Source organism: Leuresthes tenuis, unplaced genomic scaffold (assembly GCF_036924035.1).
Source record: "Leuresthes tenuis unplaced genomic scaffold, fLeuTen1.0.hap1 SCAF_5, whole genome shotgun sequence".
Taxonomy (NCBI): domain Eukaryota; kingdom Metazoa; phylum Chordata; class Actinopteri; order Atheriniformes; family Atherinopsidae; genus Leuresthes; species Leuresthes tenuis.
In genome coordinates this window covers 22,569,003-22,591,522 of record NW_027325359.1, presented here as the reverse complement: position 1 = coordinate 22,591,522, position 22,520 = coordinate 22,569,003, and the positions used below count along the sequence as shown (strand labels likewise).

Below are 22,520 nucleotides of genomic sequence, written 5' to 3'. Positions count from 1 at the left end.
CCATTTTTGCCATAACAGTGACAGTGTCTTTCTGTTCTACCCCTCCTGACTGCATTAAATTCAAAAAGGGAGAAATGGGGACAGGAGAAAAAAGTCCATTCCTTTCGTTCAGATTGAAAATAAAAATCAATACTCAACTATTTCTTCAACAGTGGAAGAAATAGAAACTTCTAATCTAGTCTCTACCAACAGATATAGGCGCCACCTTATTTTTAAAGTTTAAGATTCTGTTTTTAATCCTGGAGATATGCCTGGCTTTGTGGTAACACTGTTTTTTTTGTTGTAATTTTTATGATTTTTCACAGACATTTTTTTTTTCTTAGCTCTTCGACCTGATGCTGTGATGTAGAACTCTCTGTCCCACCAATGTCCTCAGCAGTTTAATGAGTTTGGGGATGGGGGCTGAAATCTGGGACCTATCCAGCTGCCTTATCTATTCCGAACAATAATTATATTGTTGCAGTAATTTTAAAAACAAAATTCAACAAATCATCATAAGCTTCCATTTATGTAGTTGGCTGGAAGGACACTGTATCTCTCCATGTTTCAACTGAGTTGAACAAGCCTCGCACTGAAAATATTATGAAGAGGATAGGCAGAGTCTTTATGTTCATAAAACTTTTGCAGCACTCTTCTTTTCAACTCGGGTCTAGAGGATCCAGAGCAGTGCCCAGCACAGAGGCAGTCTTCTTTTTTTCAATTTATTCAGTTTCTTTGAGTCTCTTGCTCTGATCCTGCTGCCCCAACAGATGGGTGCAAAGCAGATACAATCTCCACCACAGACATTTACAAAATTTACAACATCTGGTGCAGACATTGAAGGACCTTAGCTCCCCCCCCCCCCCCCCCCCCCCCCCCCCCAAAAAAAAAAAAAAACCTAAAGTATAAATATAAAATATAACAAATATGAAAGATATATACAGTATAGTCTGGCAATAAGTGTTGTAAATAGAATGAAACTGTAAACAGTGTGGTATCCGCATCACTAGTGGATACCGCCACGTTTTCCTTGCTTCTGCCTCCTCACGCGGCACTTCCTCTGTGGGTGTGCTGCAGTCGTGGGGGTTGATGTTGGAGCAGACGGCCAGAGTATTTTGAGGTTGTGTAGTTCCTTAGCGTGTGCCGAGTTTAACTTGCAGATTCTAGTACTGCCAATAACCACGTTATTAGCCCAATAGAAATGTGAAAGATGCGCAGGTTGCCAGTCCAACACACGGCCAACGCAGATATAAACTCACAGTCACTCCTTGGGCATGAAATTTTTCCATCCTGTGAGATCTGATCATTTCTAAGCTATCTTCTCTCGGAAGTTCTGAAAAAATTTGTTCTTACCCATCTGCAAATTCTATTTGTTGAAAATTGTATATATGAAATGTTCCATAATGGTTTTGAAGCTTCAATCGAGAATTTAGTAGCTTTTTGCTCTTTGGGTCTCCATGCAGTTGTTAGATGCAACACTACTGTTATAACAACAAATGTGAATTCATCCTCATGCTTTAGGAACTTGCATAAAACACCTCCAGAAGCTCACAATATGTCATAAGACAAGTCAGGATAACATTAAAGGACATCTAGCTTATCAGTAATACAGTTTGCTTGATTCTATTTTTTGGATATAGATGTGTCGTCTGTGTGAAATCAATACATGTGCAACATGATGTGCATTCTATATATTACTGTCAGAAATGGTGTAAAGGAAGGGAGGACCCAGATGCAGTCTTCAAAATCAAAAAACTTTATTCCAAAGGCAGAAACAGAAAACGTGGCTGAGCAGGATATCCAGAAATACTAAACGTAGCAAAACAAGACTATGATAAAGAACAAACAAGACTATGAATAACCAGACTATGAAAAACAAGACTATGAATAAACTGTGGCTATGGTGGCAAAAACCTTACTTTAACAAACTTGACTGTGGCACAAAAAGTAGATACCTGGAAACTGTATACTGTGGGGAGGTGATTGGTGACGAGGTGCAGCGGTGAAACAGAAAACGGGTGACTTGAGTTAGACTATGTGACAGGGGAAAAAACATTACAAGAAATTAATCTAGAAACATGACAAAAACATGATAAAGAACCTGAAAACATAATAATCAAAACATAAAATGTGACAATTACAGTGCTACGTATTGCAAGACAGTAGATAACATTTTGAAAGGCTGCAAAATTCCAAGATTTTGTTGTGAAATTTACAAAAATTGAAAAAAACAAACATTTTTACATGAGAAGAGCTAATTCCGTCTGAAACAGAACTGAGGTGGCTTACTGAGGCTTTATCTGTGAGACGATGATATGATAATAATGGGAGTAAGGTTGTAAGTTAAACTGCACTCTCCAATAAATAACATAACACAGACGAATACGGTGGTGTGCAACATTGTATATTTCCTGCTAGTCATGTTACAGAGTACAAAAACATATGATTTTAAAATAGGAATAAACCACAGCTTAATCTCCTCTTATTAAGGAACAATCCACACAGAGCTGAGGGAGAATATTTGTGATTGTATTATTTTCATGAATTTTATTTCGCATGACACCAACTTTACCAACAGACCCAAGAAAAGTAAACATTACAGAACAAGAGAGCTAATCTGTTATTACTGACTGATGGCAACAATGAAGCCAGCTTTGCATCTCTCAATCATTCTGTTTTTTTCTCAGAGCGCTGTCCAACAGTAAAATCCAATTTAATGTTTATTCTTTCCCTGTGACTTTATCTATTCTTTGTCACTTCCTTTAATATAGTATTGTTTTTGTTTTTTTTGCTGCCTCTGCCACAGTTTTTTTTTTTTTTTTACACTTTGTTTGTAATGACAGCAGTGTTTCTCCCCTCAACTTCATTTTATAATTGTAGCAGAATTCTCTTTTAAATTTATTTATTATGATGAAAGTGTGTTTTTATCTAGCTGCTGGTGCATTACGTAGTCCCATAAAGCGGGATTATACAAAGATGTGATTATTAATTTTTTGATAATGGTGGAGGAGGAAGTCCACCTTGACCCGACATGTTTTGCCTGGCACATTAATTCTACTGGTCCTGAGACATCCTCTCTAAGGTGCTTATGAACATGGGTTTGACATCAGAAATTGATAACTGTTTTAAGTCCATCTTCAATTTATGAAAAAGCTTAATATGTTATTACCTATTCTTTAACTGAGCTACATAACCTCCAAGTTCACAATTACTTGAGAAGATTATCTCATTTCATTCTCATATCTCATATCTAATTGTGAACCACATCCATTCTTTTATGTAACATTCATTCATACATTTAAATGTTACACTGTTCATCATACTACACACCTCTGCCAATGATTACCGTTTTATCTTTTGTCTGTTAAGTATTGTCTGTCTCGACTAGTTTGTTGATAAATGTTATTTATTTAGATTGGTCATAGTTATTTCATTATTGCATTAAGCCTTGTTTCTTCTACATGAGAGTATCGTTAATTTTTTTTTTTAAATTTTCAGACTTTAAGCTCAAAGTCAATTATGTAGTTTCCATAGGGGCTAAATGTGGGCTAGACAGCATAGTTTTAATACGGCAAATAATAGTAGGTTTATGAGATGGGCTTTAACAGATTCATTGTAGGCAAACGGACATTTTTATGAAGGGTCTACTATGTTGAAGGGGAACTTCGGTATTTTTAAACCAAGACCTTTTTTCTGGCATAACATACGTTATCTACTCACAGAGAACAGTTTGGTGAAAGTCAGCATCCTTTGGAAGATATTTAGATTCCTCGAGATCCATAACGGAGTGAACAGGACTTAGACGATGCAGCCTCTAAATAAGGCATTATTCAGAGGTTAGCGCTCATAGCTGCTGTGTTGTTGTTATTGGCAGCTATCGGGGGGCTTATAGAGGGCTTTCTACAAACTCGTCTACTGGGATGATGTCATTGACACGCACTGCCGCCAGTAACAACAGCATTTCAGCTATCAACTAACAGTGCAATAGTATGCGTTCATTCATTCATTAGTCTTAAAGTAAGACAGATAATGCCTTATTTAGAGGCTGCATCGTCTAAGCCCCATTCACTCCATTATACGGATCTTGAGGAATCTAAATATCTTCCGAAATATCTTTCGTGAGTAGATGAATGTATTTCATGCCAGAAATAAGGTCTAGGTTTAAAAATACCGGAGTTCCCCTTTAAATTGTATCAGTAGGCCTTCACCAGAAAATACATTTCTGGTCTCACAAGTAAAAGGAAAATTAATTTAGGGAATGAATCTAAAGGGAATCAATTTCACAGTTCATTAGTTGAGCTTGAATTCTGAAAATATTTACAAGGATTATGGTCTGTAATCAAGAGTATATGAAAACTTTGTCATCAAAAATTATTTCATTCTAGTTAATCAAGGTCAGCGCCACTTAGCTTCAATAGTGATAGCACATATGTTGAGTTTATCAGTATTCCTGGAATGTTCAAAGATGCATTTTGATGTCAAAGATATCCTTGCAAAGATTAAATTAGCAAAGAAGATATTAATGCTAAAGCATCAATACTAACACACTAATGTAATGTGTATAATACCAAGTTTACCACCTCAGTTTAGTGCTCAGATGTTAACATAATGTGCAACTATATTAAATTGTCATTAATATTTGATGTAACCAAATTGTACCAGATTTTTGGTGCTGAAAAGATAAACTTTTTGTAGTTCAATATCTCTAATGAATTTATATGTTTGCAAGACAGCTAGGTGTGTTTTGTTTTGTTTGGCAGCTGTTCAGTTCATCCTAAATGGGGACTTGGAATGGAGCAGCAAATCAAATCTAAAAACGCCGTTTGAAACAAGGAAACTATTGAAAATAAAACTCATTTAAATCTAACTCACTAATTGATCTGATATCCCAGGAATTAAGTCTCACTACATTGTCTCTTAAAAATCTTTTTGGAATTTTATAGTACGATAAGATGCTTAATTGTCATCATACAAGAATAGGACGAAATTGCGTTTGGCAGCATCTCTTGTAGCAGCTACAATGTCACAAGCATAAAACGTAACACAAGTATAATCTCAAAAACTGCAAATTATGGATTTATTTTTTGTAAAGTCAGTGTCTAATGGCCAAATAAGGTTCATTGTTAGCTACATTTATTGAAACAAAGACGTGACTAAGTAGTTCCTGAACTAATTTTTCCATATTGATTTGCTAAAAATGGAATCATTACATCTAATCAATCTAAGACACTGTCACAAAAACTACAGTGATAATCTTTCTTTTTCTTGCAGCTGAAGGATATGCATACAGGAATCAGCGCAGGTTCTCAGAAGACATCGACTGGTCATATGCAGGTAGGTCTCACAAGAACAATTTAAGGTTTAAAAAAATAGTTTATTCTTGGAAGGCACACAGAGGAAGTCTATTAGACGACCAGCAGACAACACTTTCCTTCCTGTATATATAGAACTATAATAGGAAGCTGTCAGTCAACAGATTAGGATATTTTGCTTTTCAATTCGATTCAGTTTATATAGCGCCAAATCACAACAAATGTCATCTCAAGGCACTTCAGTGACACAGTCCAATTCAAAGAAATTAGAGTCCAATTCATTGTAATCATAAGCCAATCAAATCCAATTAATTTAATTAAAAATAATTTCAATTCATTCATAGCCAAATCAAAAATAATTTGCTTGCTCAGGAAACCAACATATTGCCCCGACAGTCCAATGTCCCATCCTGGGCATGCATGAGGCGACTGTGGAGAGAAACGACTCCCTTTTAACAGAAGGAAACCTCTGACAGAACCAGACTGGTCATCTACCTCGAGCAGCTGGGGTTTGAGTGGACAGAAAAGAGGGGGAAAAAACACCATAACACAATTCAAAGGATACCTGTTGAGACAGGGAAACACAAGTTAATGACCACAATGATGCCAAATCTAGGCCTATAGCAGCTTAACCATGGGATGTTTCAGGATCACCTTAGCCATCCCTAACAATAAGCTTTATCAAAAAGGAGTAAACAAAAAGTTTTAAGCCTAATCTTAAAAGTGGAAAGGGTATCTGCTTCCCGGACATTTACTGGCAGCTTATTCCACAGAGAGGGGCCTGATAACTGAAGGCTCTGCCTCCCATTCTACTTTTAGAAACTCTGGGAACAACAAATAAACCTGCAGTCTTGGAGTGAAGTGCTCTGTTGGGAAAATATCTTACAATGAGATCTTAAGATGTGATGGAGCTCGGTCATTAAGAGCTTTATATGTAAGGAGAAGAATCTTAAATTCTATTCTGAATTTAACAGGGAGCCAATGAAGAGAAGCTAAAACTGGATAAACCTGATCTCCTGTTAGTTCTCATCAGAACTCTGGCTGCAGCATTTTGAATCAGCTGGAGGCTTTTCAGAGAATTTGTGGGACAGCCCAATAATAAGGAATTACAGTAGTCCTATCTTGAAGTAATAAATGCATGGACTAGTTTTTCTGCATCACTCTGAGACAGGATGTTCCTGATTTTGGCAATTTTACGAAGGTGAAAGAAGGCAGTCCTAGAAACCTATTCTATATGTGCGTCTAATGATAAACTCTGGTAAAAAAGTCTCTGTAACAGAACGCTGTGATCAATCGTATCAAATGCAGCACTGAGGTCCAACAGGACGAGCACAGACACAAGTCCGCTATCAGAGGCTAAGAGGAGATCATTGGTAACTTTCACCAGTGCTGTTTCTGTGCTATGATGCGCTCTGAATCCTGACTGAAACTCTTCAATCCGATTATTTCTGTGTAAGTGATCCCAAAGTTGAGCTGCAACTATTTTCTCAAAAACTTTAGACAAAAAAGGGAGATTGGATATAGGTTGATAATTAGCCAACACTTCTGAATCAAGAGTAGGTTTTTTACGTAAAGGTTTAATTACAGCAACCTTAAAAGTCTGAGGTACGTATCCTGTCAACAAAGACAGATTGATCAAATCCAATATGGAAGTGTCAATTTAGGGGAAAATCCAGTAATCCAGTCTGGTTGGGATTGGGTCTAAGATACAAGTTGATAGTTTAGAAGAGACTATTGCTGTTGTTAGCTCAGAGAGATCAACTGGGCAGAAGCCGTCTAAATACAAATCAGGTTCTAAAGATACTTCTAAAGCTGCTATACTTGATGATACATCAGTGATAATGGTGAGAAGAATGCTATGAATCTTCTCTTTAACAGAAACAATTTCATTGGTAAAGAAACTCATGAAATCAAAACTGCAGAGAGTTGAAGGAATACCTGGCTCAACAGAGCTCAGACCCTTCGTAAGTCTGGGTACAGTGCTTGTGAATGGAGTCTTGGTGATAACTGTTAAGGTAATGGTTGATGCTGTTTATTCATTTTCTTAGCACCTGACAGTATCTGTGACTGCAGTCATCTATGCAGAGTAGAGAAAGTAGATATTGAATTTGGTATTTTGCTGCATTCAGTTAATCTTGAATTTTGGAAATTCTAAAAATTAGCTAATTTACAAACTGCTATATGTATAATACTTTATCCATTAACAATGTAAAGTTAGTTATATCATATTACTATAATTTATCAGTTTAATAGGTTTTAATCGGTAAATTTTTTGCCTTGCACTAAAGGTTTAGAGGAGCGGGCTGGTACCGTTTGTCATAGGACGGGAACCCTGCACCCCAGTCTCCATGCAAGTCAAGTCTGTTGAGCACTGTTGAGTGGGCCGCCTAGAGTGTGCTGATCCAGCGGATAGCAAGGGGTAGTTTGACCGCAGGGAGTGTGTTTTGCAACATAAGCCCGAATGCTCTACTGTAGAAGATGGGGGAAATGATCACCCACCAGGAGACCCTGCACTTAAGCACCAGGGGAGAATGATGGAGGGTGTGTGGCCAGGGCAATACGTGCAAGCAGGCAATTCATACACTTGATGTCTGATGTCAAATCTTAATAGTATTGTTTTTGAGCATTTGTTTCACATTTATTAGTCCCACATGCAAACTGAATCATGAATAGAGAATAAAAATTAACATTGTGGTTTTGGTCATAGCTTGGCATTCCCTGCAGGTTACCTGTCTATAGGACTGACAGAACATTTCTACTTTATGTCAAATTTATTGAGTGGGTCAAATAGGTCAATTCAACATACCGTATTTTCCGCACCATAAGGCGCACCTAAAAGCCTTAAATTTCAATTTCAATTCCAAAATCTGTCATGGATACCGGCATTTTGAATTTACCGCGGGGGAGCGCCGGGCATTCATCGGGGCATTAAGACCCCTCCGCATCACTCACCGCTCTTCCTTCGTGCCACGTTCACTTTTGCTGCACCTCTTCGCTCTCATACATTGGAAAAGAATGGCAACTGGCCACTTCCGTCACTCGCTTTGCGTTCGGTGTGAATCCAGGGTCAGGCGGATCCCAGCCATTCACTCTGAATGGGGCAGAAGATTGTATGGAGCTCGTACTTAGCGATTGACACGTGTCATCATGAATGCTTTTGCCCATGTCCCAGTGAGGGCCTGTTCTTCAGTCTGAGATGGGTGATGCAGACCGATGTGCAGTTTATAAGTTTATAAGGGTAAAAACGACTGACGATGTTGTCCTTGACCGTCGGACCATTTCCCGCTGACACAGGGACGTAATACATACACTACGTGTGCTGGCAGCGATAAACCAATCAGAGAACATTAGGTAATACGTACGCCTTATAATCATGTGCGCCTCATAGTGTGCAAAATACGGTACACTAGTCAATTTTCATATGCTGTTTTCTGCCAGTGATTACAGTTAAGCTACAAGCTTCCTTACCTGTAAACAGTAAACTGGGTTGCCTCTCCATACTGACAAACTGACTGTCATCAGGTTCCTATGGATGGTTGGACAGGTCATATTTAATTGGCTAGTTCCTTATCCTTACAGCTTTTGAGAGGTTTGCATGGCCACAAGGTCATTTAAACACTTTTCATGTATTCCATCAAGGAACATTAAACCAAAACAACTGGGCCAAGAAATTTCCATCCTGCAGTAATGCCAAGCAGTCACCTATCAACATTGAAGAGAGCCTGGCCCAGGTGAAGCTGCAGTACCAGAAGCTGAGATTTGATGGTTGGGAGAGTCTGACAACCAACAGGACAATAATAAAGAATGATGGCAAGACAGGTAAAGGTGGCTACACAATCTGAAACATTAGCCATTGTGTAAATTCACTGCAAGCTACACTGTGAAAAAAGTCTCTGATTAACTTAGCAATAATACATTTTCTTCTTCAGATAAACTGTAAATGGACTGAATTTATATAGCGCTTTTCCAGTCTTGTTGACTTTACGATGCACTTTAACATTAATGGGTAATCACACAGTTTTTTCTCTGTCATAAGCACACTGATTGGACGAAACTTCAGGTTCAAACTTTGGGGTTCAGTGTCTTGTTCAAGGACACTTAAGCATATGGTCCAAGGGAGCTGGGGCTCAAAGTCAATCAGATTGACAGAAGACTACTCTTAAACCTGAGTAACAACCTCCCCACTATCACACCATTATGAGTATTCAACCATGTGTGGTATGGTAAATTGTAGTATATTTATTTTTCCACTCTGAAGATCCCTTATTATAGCACAGTTATTGGGTCACAGTTTGTTGAAGTAAAATCTCTTCACAGATCTTAGATATTTAACCATGAAATTAGTTCAGTAAGACAACTCACATGTTAATGTTCATAAACTTATATTTAAGTATATGATTTGAGTTTGATGTCTAGGTTCCGGCCTCATCACTTCTTGTGCATGCTTTTCTCAATTAGATTTTGGACTGATGACTATAATATGTTTTCCCCTTTCTTACTTTGCGCTGGAGCCTACAGGTGGATGCTAGGGTGGTGGAGGGTCTGAAAAACAGGCAGTATGCAGTGTTAAAGAGCAGCCACGGCAGTAAGCACGAGGCAGAGAACTTTGCAGCTTAAATAGACTGCCCATATTGGAGGGGTGTATTTGATCAGCGGCATGTAGAGTGTGAGACAGATCACACGGGAGGCAGCAGAGCAGCTCAAATTGCCTGCCTGAACTAGCTCACAGGCATTTCTCGATTTTCATTCATTTATGGTATTCGAAACCAACATCAGGTAAAATTATTTAATTTGTCCGATTTATGACTCTCTGATGTGTCTTACATAATAGTCATTACACTTTTTTAACATCACCATGTTAGTAATTTGATGTTAGTATGCTGGTCTTTGTGAAAATCACAACACACAGCTTTACCAGTATTACCTCTGAATGATTGCATGGCTTTGACATAGTTTTGGGATTTGTCCAGAAACGCACTGGATCAATGTTATTTAGAAATTTTAATGATTCAGAAGGCTTAAAATTGTTACTGAAAACATCAGTCTAGGCTTAGTCAATTTAATTAGCCATCCCTTTTCTTTTTTCTATTATTTACCTCCTGATTAATGGCAGTCTCTCACTTAGATGCTGAAAATAGGACCTTTACTCAAACGGTGTCCTGATGTAAAGAATAGTTACCAGTTTCAAATTGGACAGGATTGAGACCCTGTTATGCATTTCTTATATATGTTATGTGATATGCAGAAAGCTAAGGCTTAAAAGTAACTTTTGAGCAAAAGTACACACAAAGAATCACCTCACCTCACCTTTCAAAAATTTACACACAGATAAATTCAGTCACATGTTGCGACAGGAAAAAGTTGTTGGTTACAATTGTTGATGGTTGGCCAGCATGCACCAAATAAAGATTTTTGATGGACAGTCGTAACGCTTAACACTGTGAATCAGCAAACAAATGAGCACAATGTAGGTTTACAACAGACTGTCACTCATACATATGCAGAAAATCACATATCTTTTTTCTAGTTCTGCCCTTCTGCTCACTTCTGAGTGATTGATCTCTTCTCTTCTAGCCTCTATTCCCATTTAAACACCCCAAAACACTTCTCCATACGAGATAAGTGCTGTGCAAAATCGTTTGGGATTGAAGCACCTAGTCCTATTAGCAGAATTACAGTGTCAGAAATGTTACTCTGCGCTCAAAGGTTTTCTCTACACATTTGTAGTGTTTCATGGTCACAGATGTTGTAAAATCAACAAGGAAGAATTCCACAGAATTGCAAGCAAAATGTCTTTTAGTATTATGCTTTAAGATTTCAAGTAATTAACAGTATGTATGTTAAGACTAGACCAAATACAGCTACACTTTTTGCATTGTTATACCATGCAAACATAGAAACTAACTATTCTACCTGTTCAAATTCAGCAAACCTGTACCCTCTGCATAGATGGAATGCATAGTCCCATAAAGGTTGCTTCAGTAAATGAAGGAGACAGTAAATAGGAAGTCATTCCACAGTATTAATGTGCAGGTAGGTGTACTTCTACCAGGTAAGCTTCTACCAGCTTACTGCATTGAATTATTGGCCTACTTCACAGTACTCATCTACTGCAGCTAATTACTGTAATGGACTGTGAAGATCATATGTGATACAGGCTATATTATCAGCAATGTGCTGGCAAAATGGCCTGGGTCCTTGCATGACTCCAGAATTCTTTGTTAATCCACACTGAGTGTGAGACTTGCTTGTGATGAATTTACAGAGCACAGCTAAATCCTTTCATTTTTAAGCAATATCCCTTTTACTCATATTGCAAGTTAACGTTTAAACTGTATACTCAATATTGTAGAGGAGTTCGATGGTTAACTACTGGATGACTGGGGTCCTATGGATGCAACAGATAGGAAAGCTGTCAGAAATGCAATATGTAATAAAGTCTTCTTTATTTTCCTGTTGTCACTCATTTCCTGTAAGTGAATATGCAATATAGAATTTTGATATTTTGTGTTGAAAGAAGTTCAACATTCAGAAAACCCCTGGCAGACAGCTTACAAAAAGTATCCCACTATAATATCCATTTAAGAAATAGACACCTGTAGCCAAAGACATTTTCTTAATAATAATAAGATAATAAAATAAAAAGAAATAAAAAGAATAATAAAAAGAAGTTCATATACTAATACTGAATACAGCGGTAAGCTGCGCTGTGGATGCAGTTGGCTCATTTTGGCAATTTTTGGAATTGCTCTGTGAAAAAAAGGTTTGAAAGTTTTACCAAGGTACATCAATATTGCATCACTTGGATACTTTTTGTTTTAAAGTAGAAACCCTGGTGGTAGTGAAAATGAACTTTTACATTTACACAACAACAATGAAAAAAAAATAAGAAAAATCTTGAGTCGAGTACTTACCGTTGTATAGGTGTCTGTTATGGGAGGCTCAAGACAGATTACACCATAATTAATTGTCTTTAATTGTCATAATTAATTGATTACAGTCAATTTCTATAAACAAAAGTGGTCTGCACATTTTGAATATAGTTTTTACAACCGTGGGCAGGTTTTTAAATATCACAATCTTTCAAATGTATGCAAATGAAGTAATGAAATTTATCAGATTGTACTCATCTGTACTTTACGATAGATTATGAAGCAATTTTGATGGATGGTTGTCACTGAGCCAACACTGGACAAATGCACATACATCGTTCATATAAATGACTTATGTAAGAACTTCTGGGGCGTGCCTGTATCAGAGGGGCTTCCGCCAGGAATGCCTTCACCCATGGGTCTGCCACTGAGGGCCACTGAGGGCCATCTCTTAAGCATCTTCGTCATCTCTGCAGTTGTATGAACTAACTGTTATCACCCGTTCTGAAACAAAAACCTCAAAGTTTGACAGAGTTAATCAACTAAGAGGTCAGGTTTAAATCTAGAGTTTGTTAACCCTGCTCTCTAAAACACTGCCTGGAGAGGATCTCCCTGTTTATTCAGTCTTTGTTGTCCTTTTAAAGATTTTGCTTGAATATCATATAGTGTTCAAGCTCTAATATTTTAATCATGTGTACCTTAATAATCTAACATTTCAATGAGAGTTGGTAAATAAGAACATTTTAAGATAAAACTTTAAATGACAGTTTCTCATTGAATGTAGCTTTGTATTTGCAACATAAATTGTAATGTTAAGCTTCACACTTGCTTATATGCTAATAATGTCTGTGTTATTTCTGTTGTCAGTGGCTGTCAATGTGGATGGAGAGTTCTATGTCAGTGGAGGGAGTCTCAGGTCAAAGTTCAAGGTGGGGCGTATCATATTCCACTGGGGGCGCTGCAATGCTTCATCAGTGGGCTCAGAACATAGTCTGGATGGAGTTAAATATCCTTTAGAGGTGAGCCTACTTATGTGATTAGTGTTAGGCTCAGGAATGTGTCATATAAATGTTTCATACACTAGGTCCAAACAGTATGTTATGTAAAAGTGTAAAAGGGAAAACATGGCATAACTATCTACCTCCTTGATTTATATAATCATCTTTGATTGTATAATTAAAAATGTGACTTGTCAGATCTGCTGGAGCCATTCTCCTAGTTTGTGGGGTCACTGCCCCAAGTGCTCCAATTATCACTGGTACCACTAGTATCATTCCTGCGTCTTATCAACTTCCTCCTTCAGCCCATGGTGTCAAGCGTCTCGTGTTCCGTTTGTCTTAACATTGCAGTCACTTGGAATTTCTACATCTATCACTACTGCCTTCTTCTGTAGTTTGTCGACCACTACAATGTCTGGTTGGTTAACCATCCTATTGTGGGAAAAAAGACAATCACGCTGGCAAATATGGAATTCTTCTACTTTTTTTTTTTTTTTTTGCAGTTCGGCTAGCAGCTTCCCTGATTAGTTTAGAATGAGCTTTCTCATGAGGGAAGCCTCCTCCTGAGGAACAAGAGAATCTGTCTAAAGTTTTTTCTGATTGGTCAAATTCCTCGAGGTTTACCAAGGAAGCAGGGAAAGGGATGACATTGACAACGCACATTACACCAGTTTCCAGGTGAAAAGCCTGGATGACTCATATACAAGAAAAAACTTTGAGAAGCACACTACATTTTCAAGCATGTCAACACATGAATTCAAGCCACACAAGTGTTTAGGAGAGATTCGGATCTCAAATATTAAAGTGAGCAACATGACAAATCTTAATAGCGAAAATTATAGCAGGACATCTTTGTCTGATAAATATGCTCTGTACCTGCACTCGTGCAATTCCTTTCATACCTCTGATGCCGACACAACACTCACCACGTTTCAGACTTGTGTACTTGTAATGCTGGAACAGCCTCAACATGTAGCCTCAATCTACCCGCAAAGGCAGCGCTGTACTGGGCCTTGCTAATAAAATTGGTGTCCGTGAAGTATAGCAAACAAATTCCTGCTGGCTAGGAAAAAAAAAAAAACACATCCACAAGATTGCTGGGTCTCTGGGGAATCTGAAAAGGGTCAGTTTGTCCACCATAACCAAAAAGACACCGTCTTGAAGACCTATCATAAGCAAAAACAAGGTACCACGTTCTAAAAAGTACTAGCGGATAACTCATTCCTTGCAGCGCCATAACTTCCGCTTTTAAAATGCTGACAGTGGATAAGGTGCACACTCCAGCTCTGATGACTGCACCGTCAGGAGAATTTTACAATAAAAGGAAATCTTAAACACATCTTATTTGTGGATGGAAAGCTCATCGAAAAAAATTACAGGATTACAGAACAGCTCCTTCAATTTGCAAATACTACAATATGTGTATAGCTCTCTTTTTTATATATATATGTAATTTTGATTCTGTAGTTAAACCAGAAAACATTGAAAATTTGGTTTCAATGGGATCAACCTTTTAACCATTGGCAGCTATGTAAAGTAAATCCTAAAAACTTAAAATTTAGATGATTCATTGAGGTAGCACAGATTGTTGTGAAATAAGTAGAATTTTAAAAAAACAGTTTACATTCCTGCTTCATGATGACATTTGACAACTCTTAGAAATTATCAGTGTAAGTCATAACTGCACATATTGCTTTCAACAATTTTTTACTTTCTTCCATAGATGCAGATTTACTGTTTTGAACCACATCGGTTTGACTCTTTAGATGAAACCATCAAGGCCAGAGGCAGAATCACAGCGCTTGCGGTACTGTTTGAGGTAGGTTCCCACTATAAAGCATATGATTTCCTTGCAACACTGAGATCGCTTTCTAGGCTTGTTGTTTTTGGTGACACTTCATTTTTAAGCATTTTCTGTTAAAAAAACAAAACAAAAAAAAACTGCTGGAAATCTCAGAAGTTCCCTCTATTTTTGAAGTAATAAATTTGTACTGTCAATAGTACTGATTCATTCTGACAGTCTTTGCAGCCTCTTAGAGGAATTTTAATAAGAAAATATATTCTTGACCTCTTTTAATGGCATTCATCTTACATAAGGTCACCCTGACCCAGAACTCCCTGTTATCATGAGCCAGACCAACAGTTAAGTATGGGAGGTAAAATTTGGTTTTAATCAAACTTAACTTGCACTTGTGGATGACCTTATTTGTGCTGGAGAAAACGTTTATAGTTTAGCTAAACTTGATTTACTGTCCTGACAAAATTGTTAAATTCACCAATACATTCCTCAACAACTAGAGCTGAACTTCTTAATGTGCCATAGTGTTAATTCATTTTAAGTACAGATACGCAAACTGACTCTAAACGCATTATCATGTGGCCTTATTAAACATATAAACTGCAGGCCCATTAATAGGTGAAATGTGTAAGGCCATTTTGCAACTGAAATGAGTATCAAAAGTTTCTATTTTGTTTTAAGCTAACCACCACTGTACAGGAAGTGAATCCAGGATCAGCCATGTGAGAACTCGCACACAAAAGGTTTTTAACATATAAATGATCAAATAGCCACAAAACCTTAAAAAGACAACACCTACTTCCCATGAATTAACAGTAGTCTTGATTGACTGTACTGACCAGTCTCAAATTTGTTTCTTTCTCTTCTTAATATTCTATAGAAAGTGCACATTTTCATTATTTTAATTTATTTCTTTATGCATTTAAAGTTGTCACTTTTGCTCTTTTTTAAGAGTTGGTTCTGATGTCACTGATGTGTTTTCTCAAATAAAACACTTAATAGAACAAAAAGGTTCCCATGATAATTTCAAAGAGACGATAATGGTGGTATTATAATTTAGTGAATATAGTGACGTTGGAAATGTGTTGTATCATGTTTAGACTTGTAAGATTGGCTCAGAGTCAATTCTGTGCTCCTGTCTATGCTTTCACTTCACTTGTCAGGGTATGTATGGAGTTTCATGAATACTTCTCTCTACAGTCAGGTGTCTGCAGTGAAGTAGCCTCAGGCTATGCATTGGTATGTTCAAAGTAGTGGAGGCCAAGTTGGAACAAAACTCAGAGAAACGTCTCATGTGAAGCTGCAGACTCTGTTTGTATGAGTACTACAAGCTGGTGTTTGAGTGCAGAAAGAACCAGTTAATACAAAAGTGGTGATTGATGTTTTAAAGTGGCTGGTGTGAACAAATGTAAAATAATTTATGTGTCATAGGTTCCCTTTCTTTGCTTTTGCTCTTTCTTTCCTAATTGTGAAATCAACAATACAGCACCATAAACTGTGTGTCAGAAACCACACAAAGAGTTGTACTTGTGTTTAGCTGAACCGGTTTTTGCTGATTAACACCTACTCTGCTGTTTTGGATTTGGCATTAAAGTCTGACACTGTGTCATACTGTGCTCTAAAAGCAGTATAATAAAAAGTGCCTTTTTTTTTCCTATACTACAGTCTAAATTATTATTTAGCCTCAGTCGTAACGCCTGAAAACTACAATATTTTCCAAGCAAACTGAGCAAAAAAAAAAAAAATTAACATACCTGTTAATTCAATAATGGGATAAATGAACCCTGCTGTTAGAGTATGCCTATCTAAAGATGGCCATTTCTAAACCACTGACTTAATTCTTTGTCTTTATATGTTAGTAACTATGATTTTCATTTTCACAGACAAGCTCTGAAGACAATATGAACTATGCTGCGATCATAAACAGCATCAACATCGTGAGCAGATATGGTACAGCTGTTTCTTTTACTAGGTCTGCGCTTGTTTTTCCTCTTGTCTTGGTTTAAATTTTCTCATTTACTGTCCAGGAAAGAATACAGAGGTTTTACCCTTTACTCTGCAAGGTCTCCTACCAAACTCTACTGCGAAATACTTCATTTATAATGGCTCCCTGACTACACCACCCTGCAGTGAGACTGTTGAGTGGATTGTATTCAAGAACACAGTGGCTATATCTGACAGACAGGTAAGAAATTAAGTGCGTTTTTATTTAAATCTACATTTAAAGAAAAAAAAAAATATATATATATATGTGTACAACATAACCCACTGTATAGTGTTTAATTTGCTTTAGAGGATATATGCAGAGCCAGTTCTAGGGGTAAGCACATGATTCAGAAATCAAGACAAATAGATTATTCTTGTCACAATCTGTGTTTTGTCATTTCCTCAGTCTCTCTTCTGCTCCACTCCTTTCACCTGTGCCCACCTATCCTCAGCTGTACCTTGTCACCAATCACTCTCCCCACAGTATTTAATCTCCCAGGTTTGTTCATAGAATTTGTCAGCTCTTCGCCGTCACTGATCTTCAGTACTCAAGTTCTTGTTTGTCATGTCATGTCAAGTCAGGTCCCCCCCCCCTAAAAGAGAACTGTTTGAGGAAGAGAGCCAAACCCATTGACCTGGGCGGCACGCAGGAGAACGTCACTTGTTAGCACATCTCTTGTAGACAGAAAGATTTTAGCAGAGCAGAACAAGCTCTCCTCCAGGCCAGGTGACAACACCAGGAGGCGGCTTGAGTAGAGGATTACTTCTCCTGGAGCTCAGGAGGCTAATATTCATAGACCACCAGAAATGGAGATAACCCTGTGGCAGTCGATGGCAAGGAGTTATGAGCATATTCCACATTCCAGGACTATGAGGAGGGCTCTCGGGAGCACAGAAGTTGAAGGTCAGTCCCCAGCTCTTGGTTCAACCTCTTTATGGCCATTGGTCTGAGGGTGAAATCCAGACGATAAGCTGACAGAGATTCCCAACAGCCTACAAAATTCAGACCAGAACTTGGCCATGAACTGGGGACCTTTGTCAGAAATAACGTTGCGGGTAAGTCCATGGATCCAGAAGACATGATGCAGGTGCATGTCAGCTGTCTCCTTGACTTACAGAAGCTGAGGCAGAGGGATGAAATTAACCATTTTAGAACAACGGTCAACAGTGAAGATAGTGGTATTACTTTTACCCTTGCGCCCCCTCTAGAGCAGGAAGAGGTGAGCAAGGTGACAAGGTACAGGTGAGGACAGGTGGGCACAGGTGAAAGAAGTGGAGCTGATGACTAGGGAGAAGAGCGACTGAGGAAGGTGAGGAAATGAAAATCGTAGATTGTGACAAGATGCAGATTGTGACAATTCTGAGTTTCTCTCCATTTCAAGCAAGGTGCTGGCCAAAATATCTTACCCACAAAGCTTGTGAAATTTTCTTTTTAACTTTTTGTGACCACATTAAAGAAATCACAGCGAGAGAATAAAACAAAACATCACAAGGATTAAATACCTAAACAATGTGAAGTAAAGTTTTAACTCTCTCCAATTTGACTTTTACTAAATTTGAACTATACCAATGGCTTGCTGTGAGGAGAAGTATGATCCATTAACAGATAAGGAAAGCTATAAGCAACTAGGTTCAGAATTTCTGTTAAAGATGAAAAGACAAGTGAAAGCAGTGTCTGTACACAACCTTTCAGAAATGTTTTCAATGAGCTGAAAGGAGGAATTATCATACCACAGTTTGAAAAACATTCAGGGAGAGGCAAAAAGAGAGCAGGCTGTCAATAGACCTGTTGTGTGTTTGTGAGTGAGACTTCCCTTAGGCTGAGCATGAGTGACAGCCATACAAAGGCAGTCATTAGAACGAACAAAACTGATATACAAAAGGTCTCAACGGTATTTAAACTGTGGGAACACATGGAAATACATATGGACACAGATGTGAAAACTCAGACACAAAAGGATTTGAACAATAAGGTTCTAGCATAATGCCTGCTGTGGTCCAGACATTTTATTTTTTTACTCTCTTTGAATACATTGCTATGACAAAAGAGGAGCTCTCACACAGGCCTGCCCTGCTTTACTTTCAAGAAAATATGTATCTTTTAATTTAGGTAAATCGAAAACGATCACCGTTCCAAGATGTTTTTAAAAATTTTATGGATCCTCAATGGGTTTTTTTTTTTAATCCGCCTGGACAAATTTATGTTATGTTATGTTATGTTATGTTATGTTATTGATTAATAATAATCAATGACTGAATAAATACATTTGAGAAGTACACGTCAGCAGTCACTATTAAAAAGCCTTATGGCTGTGGGAACAAAAGACCTCCTGAACCTCTCAGTCCTGCAGCTGCTTCTCTGTCATGCCAGGATGCTCTGAAAAGGATGTTTATTATTCTCCAAAACAGAATATAATTTCCTCCTCATTCGTTGCTCCACCACAGCACTGAGAGAGTCCAGTCTTCTGCCTACAACAGAACTGGCCTTTTTCACCAGTTTATCCAGGTACCTACAGTTTTTGTCTGTAGTGCAACTCCCCCAGCAGACAACAGTTTTAGATCTCCTGAAGTCCACCACCAGCTCTTTGGTTTTGGTATGTTCAGGAGTAAAGAGTTATTTTATTTATATATGTATATATATATATATATATATATATACATATAAGGTTAATTAAGGATAATTTATCATCTGAGACACTAGTTTTAGATTTGCTTTCAATTTACTTTCAATGTCCGATTCGCTGAAAAATGTGTACTATAACCTGAATAGGTTACATCTTTTCTGAGCAGAACAAATAGATTACTTTGTCAAAAGGAGGAGTTAGCGATCACAGATAAATGTTAGAGACCGATTGTTAGTCTGCATTTTACTCTCACACCATGTATATTAGCCATTTCTGTGTTTCTACAAAGCTCTGTGACATGCCCCAATTTGCATTCCATCACAGTTCAGGCTGACAGATCTTAATAATTTGAAGTCATGATTTGAACAACTTCCCTAACTGTCCAAAACTTTGGCTCTGCTTTAGGTTCGGTTCTTGATGATTAAGGGAATGATTGATCAGTAACCAGAGGGCCGTGACTCATCAGTTACAGGTCTAGAATTCAGCCCAAAATTGAGGTTAAAGGACTGATTTCAGGATTATGTATAGCGTCTTCATTCCCAAAGATATTTAAATGTGTTTTTCATGATTTGCAGGTTACTTCAGTTTGGTAGAACATACACTAAAAGCTATTCACTTGGTTATATTTATTTGTTTTTGACAGACACAATTCTGTGTTTTTTCTCAAATCAATTTTGGTTGTTTTTTTTGTTTTTTTATAGAAAAAAGGGATATGTCTTTTGTGCTGCTCATTAGCCTATTGATTTAAAACTCCTCTGAATTGAGCTTATCAAAAGACTGAAATAATTAAACAACTATTCAACAACTGTTCTTATGGGTATATTTCTGGCATTGTTTTGTTATTGTGTTACTATGGTCCCTGTGTTGCAGCTGGAGATGTTCTGTGATGTGATGACAATGCAGCAAGCTGGATATGTTATGCTGATGGACTACCTGCAGAATAACTACAGGGAACAGCAGGGGCAGTTCATGGGTCAGGTGTTTTCCTCCTACACAGGCATCGAGGAGGTCCTGACTCCAGGTGTATACCCTAACTTTGCTTTTACGCCAGTCCACAACATCATAAAAATAAGTGAAAAGTTAAATAAATAAAATTGATTACATCATTACAATTGCATCTGTCAAGTGGTAGAATATACTGGGCATATGGTCCAATCCCACAGAAGAGCCACTGTAGAATAAATTGTTGAATTATTGAAAAAATTCTGATTATGATAACATGATTTTAGACCACAGTTTATTCCCGCTTGCTATGAATGGCACTGTGTGAGAGAGCTGTTAAAAGCAGTTGCATGTTAGAACATGTTAGAACCGGATAATGTTCTGTTGGAAGAAAACCCACAGTGCATTATTCTGATGAAAGAGCCTAGCTCCATCCGATAATGCTGTTGGCATCAACATCCCAACAGATAATTCAGGAATGGTTTTAGGGACATGAGAAATAGTCAAAGGTGTCAAAACTGGCATCAAATTTCCCCACATCTCAATTCGAGGATGTGCTAGAAAAGCATTTTAAAAGGTAAATGAACTGCCTGTTTCGAGTCTTATAGACAAATCAAAACAATATGTTTCAAGCTACATGCACCCTTTCTACATATATATCTATATATATTTTGTGATGGACCGAGCAGTGAAAGGACAACAAGACACATGTTAAAGTAAAAAAAAAGGATGTTTTATTTAATCCAAAAGTAATCAAACTCAAAGTATACAAAGTAACAACAAGAAAATGGGCCCATAACGGCGGTCAAAGTAACCAAAGTTTACACAAAATAACTGGTAACAAAACAAGACACTAACTCAAACAAACTGACCTTCCTAAAGTGAGACAAAAGGGAAACTTAAATGGTGGCTGATCAGCCCACAAAAGCACACTAAAAACCTAACTAAAGCTAACACACACAACGCCCGCCCATGATATCGAGTTGTGGTATGGTCCAGCATATAGGCCTGCCCCACCCCTTTGTCAGCCAAGGGCCTGGAATAGCTTCAGCTGAGCTAACTCAGAAAAAAAAACAAATTAAGCAACCAATTCAAACATCATACAGTGTAAACTAAAATCTAAAAGTCCATGCTAAACTATCGTAGTGATCTAGGATAGAATTAGTGAAATGATGGCTCCTTCAAACTCTTAACGGATCATAATGGATATATTAGTTTTTGAACATACTTGAGCCAAAGCTGCTCAGATGCCATCAAATGCAACATAGATACATTTCCAATAGTATTTTAAAACTTTTTGATCCCTTCATTTATGTAGAACACTTTGATACTCCATAGGAAGGAACACCAAAATGATCAGAAAAATGACAGCGGGGCAACTGTTTTAGTGGTAGTCAGCTGCTCTGTGAAATGAGATGATTCTTGTCAGAGTGCTTTGAATTAATTTCTTCTCCTGCCTGAGTCTGCCCTCTAGTGGTAAAAGCTTTTTTCACCTACATATATTATCTCTTCCATTTTAACCCTATTTGGTTTGTACATGCAAGGTCAGTACTATTTTCATTCACAGTATCACATGTGGTGTTCTATGATCCTATGAAGTAAGAGAGCACTGAGAGCAGAGTTTTGAGTTCAGCTGTGTACAGGAGAAAATTTGCCAGTGTTTGGATGTATTGTCACTGATCCTCAACCCAGACATCTGAATGCCTGTCATGTGCACAGAGGAAATATTTTAATACCCTCTTCAGGCTTATTTAACTTCTGTTATTTGTAGTATTTCTTTGTAATTGGTATATATGGTACATTCTTATAATGGCAAAAATAATTATTTTTGATTGATTTTGAAATTTTGATTGTCAGATAAAATGATTCATGTATTTGAGAAAATATCTTTATTGAACTTTGACTGTGGTGTTTCTTTTTGATACCTTTAACTTTTAACAAGAAATATATTCTGTATATATATATATGTATGTATATATATATATACATATATACAATGAAATAAAATT

General features: G+C 37.5%; 1 protein-coding gene across 1 annotated transcript in view; it reads left to right on the top strand.

Annotated features, from left to right (window-relative positions):
* Positions 1-22,520, top strand: part of ptprz1a (protein tyrosine phosphatase receptor type Z1a) — a 103,238-nt gene that overhangs the window by 27,260 nt on the left and 53,458 nt on the right. Inside the window, exons 2-8 of the mRNA XM_072386460.1 lie at positions 5,251-5,313; positions 8,931-9,110; positions 13,031-13,182; positions 14,885-14,980; positions 16,843-16,909; positions 16,987-17,144; positions 20,440-20,590. Of these exons, the coding sequence (XP_072242561.1) occupies positions 5,251-5,313; positions 8,931-9,110; positions 13,031-13,182; positions 14,885-14,980; positions 16,843-16,909; positions 16,987-17,144; positions 20,440-20,590 (867 nt within the window). The remainder of the gene's footprint in view (positions 1-5,250; positions 5,314-8,930; positions 9,111-13,030; positions 13,183-14,884; positions 14,981-16,842; positions 16,910-16,986; positions 17,145-20,439; positions 20,591-22,520) is intronic.